General features: G+C 45.8%; 1 protein-coding gene across 1 annotated transcript; it reads right to left on the bottom strand.

The window, feature by feature from the left end:
• Positions 1-1,364, bottom strand: LOC137868668 (transmembrane protein 250). Its single transcript, XM_068705554.1, has one exon. It carries the CDS (start codon positions 1,190-1,192, stop codon positions 773-775), a length of 420 nt encoding a protein of 139 aa, XP_068561655.1. The 5' UTR covers positions 1,193-1,364; the 3' UTR covers positions 1-772.
• Positions 1,365-2,203: the final 839 nt, after the last annotated feature.

Raw genomic sequence — 2,203 nt, 5'->3', positions numbered from 1 at the left:
TTTCATTAACAGGAAATACATTTAATAACTTTATAAAAAAAAGTTGAGGTGTAGTCACTTGTTCTCCTATTCTTCCCCACCATTTTCACAAAACCACATTACACACACACTGTTGACAACTTTTCTTTTTTTGGTCACTTTATCTGCCATTATTTACTGAGTCTCTGCGGTACATGTACTGTATGTTTACATGATATTCTAGTTTGTTTACACACAATAACCATAATTCCGTAATCTCAACCTGGGGCTTGTGGTACATTTTTGCGATGGGGGGCCCCGGCGCGTGGCATTTTTGGCACAAAATTCCATGTCTTCATTCATATGTTCAGTCACTGTGACATGCAACATTGACATTTTCCATTATCGTAAACAAATTAGTTTCTAGTCAAGATTTAAAAATTTGTGAAAACAGTTTACAAATGGCATGAAAATACAGTTGGAATAGAAGCGATTTTGACCCTATCGGCCTCCTGAGAGTCCTACATGATGACTCCTGACTGACTTCATGCATCAGTGTTGATATTCAGCCGCCAGGTGGTTCTCTCCGAGTTATACAGGACCAACAATTTCAAAAGGACTGTCCACACAGTTGTTACAGAGGTTCTCAATGGGTTCTATCATATCTGAAACTAAACCAAAAAGATTTATTGAGTTGACGTCAAAGGGCTCTTCTCGACTCGAGCTGACGGTGATGCAGAGCAGTCCTACGGGACACGAGAAAGGTAGATGTCGTCCCATTACGCCACAAAAAGCAGACCTTTCACATCTGGAGCTACATGTCCACGAACACCATGAAGCACCAGCCGAGGCCCCCCACCAGAAACATGGTGATCTGCATGCTGTAGATGATCAGGTCATTGAGCACCCCAAAGTCCAGGCGCCGGTGACCTAACAAAAGCAGAATGACGGACAGCTTGTACTGCAGCCGCAGGAGTACGCGCACGCTGACGTACTGCACGAAGAAGAGGGCAGAGAGCGCCACCCAGAGCAGAGAGGTCAGCAGGCTGCAGCCGAAGTAGAGGAGGAAGCGGAGGAAGCTGTACATGCAGCGGGAGCGCAGGTACAGGTCAAAGTTGTTGTACTTGGTGCGCACTAGCTTGGAGGCGTGCGTCGACCCGCAGGCCGAGTGCATGCAGGTGGTGTGGGGGCCATGGAAGCTGCGCACCCGCCGTGGGATGGGGATCACAGGCATGGGTGGGCTACAGGAGCCCAGCACGGTGCACAGGAGTCCCAGTGACAGGTGGAGTCCTCTGTGAGCGCTGCCTCTGGGGAGGAAGTTGGCTTCATTTGGTTGTGGAGCAGAGAGCGGCTCTTGCAGGAGCCCAGGAATGTGATGTCGCTGCTGGTAGTGCCTGTCTGCTGCGAATTCCAGTCAGCAACGTTTTCCCCTTTGAATGCAGCAAGGAATTACATTGTTACTTAATGTTTTTATATATATTCTCATAACACACACACACACGCACAGTACATTGTTGCAAACCTAATACTAGAACATGCGGCCTGTATACGTTGGGCATAGAGATCTATTTTAACAGATGGGTGTAAGCTTTTGTCTGAGCTATCAATATGTGTATTAATGGCTAAATCAAAGCTAGCACACAGCATATCCTGCCTATTGTGGTCTAGAAATAAGTGATCGTGCAGAACCAATGGTAATCTTACATGCAACACTACGACGACTTCCTCCTCACCAAAAAAAAAAAAAGCTGGCGTTTGCGTCTCAGACGACTGGGGCATTGTTTCACATTATAGACAGCTGGCTGGTGACATAAACGCACGAGATTTGTTGTCTTTCTTTTCCACGATGCACTGGTTCGTCCCAGCGGAGGTGAAGCAGCGACAGCGAGCCGGGTTGCGTGTACGTCGCGTCGCAAAATATACGAGTCATCCTGCTGTGACGACAGCTGCCGAGTTAAAGGGGAAGTGCCCCCGAAGACGGATGCTCGGTTTGGTGGTTCAGTTTACGCAGCCATGTGTTGAGCAAACATTAAACTGGAATTATGCATTGTTTATGAGTGTAATTTTGCCATTGGTAAGATGATTTCAGTTTGCTTTTAGATTCAGATCTACATTGGTATAATTAGTCACTTCCCTAAAACAAAAGAAAGAGGTAGATTTCACCACCATTTGGCCTTTGGAACTATTTATTTTACCACTGCTTTAATGACATAAAAATAATAATAATATGCAGTTAATTTACATG

Source organism: Cebidichthys violaceus, unplaced genomic scaffold (genome assembly GCF_023349555.1).
Source record: "Cebidichthys violaceus isolate CVI_PGR_0920_01 unplaced genomic scaffold, fCebVio1.0.p SCAF_12, whole genome shotgun sequence".
NCBI classification, from domain to species: domain Eukaryota; kingdom Metazoa; phylum Chordata; class Actinopteri; order Perciformes; family Stichaeidae; genus Cebidichthys; species Cebidichthys violaceus.
Note: the sequence above shows the minus strand (reverse complement) of the source record. Positions and strands in the feature narration are given on the sequence as shown.